At 26.3% G+C, this 2,742-nt stretch overlaps 1 protein-coding gene across 2 annotated transcripts in view; it reads left to right on the top strand.

The window, feature by feature from the left end:
• The window catches only part of LOC117169078 (RNA-binding protein Musashi homolog 1-like), a 26,386-nt gene extending 23,734 nt beyond the window's left edge, over window positions 1-2,652 (top strand). For both annotated transcript variants that reach the window (XM_033355196.1, XM_033355195.1), the window contains exon 5: window positions 2,231-2,652. In XM_033355196.1, coding sequence (XP_033211087.1) covers window positions 2,231-2,581 — 351 coding nt within the window. In that variant the 3' untranslated portion in view covers window positions 2,582-2,652. The remainder of the gene's footprint in view (window positions 1-2,230) is intronic.
• The last annotated feature ends 90 nt before the right edge of the window (window positions 2,653-2,742 follow it).

A 2,742-nucleotide genomic window follows, 5' to 3' on the forward strand; every position in this document is an offset into this window, starting at 1 on the left:
GGTAGCTTTTAATTTAAAATTGCTAAATTTGAATTTTCAATCGGTTTTACGGATCCATGTAATAATTTGGTTCGAAACTTAGGGACCGTCCATAAATGTTTAGTACGATTCCTAAAGATAAATTTTAACAAAGTTTGAGAATTTTTTCGAAAGATGTTCCTGCAGCGGTACATTTGAATAATAACTTAATAAGTTTGAGAATCATTTTCATATTTCAGACTTGATACTTTTCCTGTACAACAACAATTACCAAATTTGTACAAATTTAACCATTTTTTTTTTAAATTCTATTTTTGTCTTCTCTTGAAAATTAATTTGTTTAACTGAAAATCTAACATACATTTTTGCTTAAAAATTGATATTATTGGGTTGGAAATTCAATTGTTTTTTAGAAAGCTGGTTGTTTTGGTAGAAAGTTATTTTTCTTAGTTGATAATTATTTTTTACGTTCGAAAATTCTATTAGTTTGGTCAAGTATTTAGTTCAAAATTAAACTATTTATTTGAAAAATTAATTATTTGGTGAAAATTTATTTTTTGGGTTAAAGATTCATTTCTTGGGTTGAAAATCAATTCTATAAGCAGAAAATTGAGCTATTTAAAAATGCATCTTTTTTTTCAAAATTCAGTTACATGGTTGAAATTTGAAATATTTTGTTAAAAAAGTAAGTTTTTGATTAATGATTCATCTTTTTGATTGAAAATTGAACTATTTGGTTGAAAATCCGATTCTTTTTTATTTGAATATTAATTTTTTCTCTCAAAATTTCACTTTTCCATTTTTGGTGTAATATTAATCTTTTTTAGTTGTAAATTCGTAATTTAGTCAATAGAAATTTTTTTTTCATAGATTCAAAAATTCCATTCAAAATTTTCACTAGATACCAAATATATTTCAAAACTATTCTAACCGAATTTTTCGATTAACCCACAATTTAAAAAATTAGAGCTTTTTTCAAAATTTTAGAAATTTTTGTTTAAGTTTCATAAAATGTTCTCCATGTCTCTGAGACTTGAAAAAAAATACTTACAAATTATCCAAATGACATTTTTAATTTTAATACAAATTATCAAAGTTATATGATTAATTTTCATAATTAAAAAATAGATAAAACTGCTTTGCTGATAAATAAGTAAATAAATTTTAGGGGCATTTTTCATAGATATTAAATATATTTTAAAATCACACCCATAACATTTTTCGATAACAACAAAATTAAAAAAAAGTTTCATTATTTTCAAACTTACGAATTTGAGATTCTTAAGTTATATCAGGTAGAATATTTTTTCAATACAGTCCAATGAATTTTAATATCTTTTCCGAATGCTTAGACTTTTTTGTTCCGAATTAGTTCTCCTGATTTTTACATTCTCATTCATGAGAGTGTAATGTAATCGTCCAAATTTTTTATCTCTGGTTTTTGACGGATGCATATTTTTTACTTGAAAATCCAACTGCTAAACTGAAAGTTTATCTACTTTTTTGAAAATCCATTTTTTTTATTGAAGATTAAGTTCATCATTTCAGTAGAAACTTTATCGCGTTGGTTGAAAATTTAACAGTTGTTTTTGTTTTTAATTGATTTTTTTTATTAAGAAATAGTTTTTTTAACCCTAAACGTAACTTGCATTTTTAGTTGAAAATTGATATTTTTTGGTTAAAAATTCAATTGTTTTATAGATAATTGGTCTTTTTAATAAAACTACAAATGTGTAGTTCAAAATTCTTCTTTTTTGTTAACAATTTTTTTTGTTTAAAGTAAATCTTGGTAGGAAATTAATCTTTTTAGTGGAAAATTCAAGTATTTGGTTAAAAATTAATTATTTATTTGAAAATTTGACTATTCGGCCGAAAATTAATTTTGTTGAAAATTGACATTTTTGGGTTGAAAATCAACTTTTTTTGTAAAAAAATTCGTTTTTCTCGTGGTAAAAATTCTTGTATTTCGTAAAAATGTTGTCTTTTTTCTTATAGACTTAATTTATCTTTTTGGTTTAGGGTTAAAACCGTTCTTTTATTTGAAAATTTAACTATTCCATTTGTCGTTTATAACTTATACCTATTTGCTAGTTGAAAATGCATCTTTTGGGAGAATGTTAACTTCTTCGGTTAAACATTCATATTTGTAGGTTAAAAATTCAACTGTTTGGTTAAAAACTCGCCTATTTTGTTGTTCGATGACATTAGAAACACAGAACAAAACGTTTATTTTGTTTAATTTATTTTGCAGGTGCTCGTAGCAAAAAAGTCAGCTGATAATTCAGCTAACGGGGGATTGAATTCGCCGAATTTTGCAACTACAACTATTTCAGCTTTTTCGAGTATTATGCCTGCGAGCTTTTCGATACCTTCCAACATTTCAATGCTCTCGACAGCTCCGCTGTCTTCAGCAACCCTTGGTCCATCTCAGAGTTATGGACTTCAGGAGATTATGATTCCAATTTCCGCGCTCCCTATGTCTGCGACATATCCATATGAGATGCCTTCAGTTAGTGGATATCATTATCCTTCAGAATCAGAAATAGCTGGCCCGTCTGGTATGGCTGGTCCATCCGGCTTAGGAGGAACCAAAAAGAAGTAATAATCAATATCCAGGCTAAACTTGAATTTTCCATTTACCTCTTATCATTTTTTCAATTCCTTATCTTTCCATTAAAAATGATAATAAGTACAAAAATCAACGCTCAGGTTTTACGAAAAACATCTTTAGTTTATAGAGAAAATGTTAATTAGTTAACTCTA

This window comes from Belonocnema kinseyi, chromosome 3, assembly GCF_010883055.1.
Source record: "Belonocnema kinseyi isolate 2016_QV_RU_SX_M_011 chromosome 3, B_treatae_v1, whole genome shotgun sequence".
Lineage (NCBI taxonomy): Eukaryota > Metazoa > Arthropoda > Insecta > Hymenoptera > Cynipidae > Belonocnema > Belonocnema kinseyi.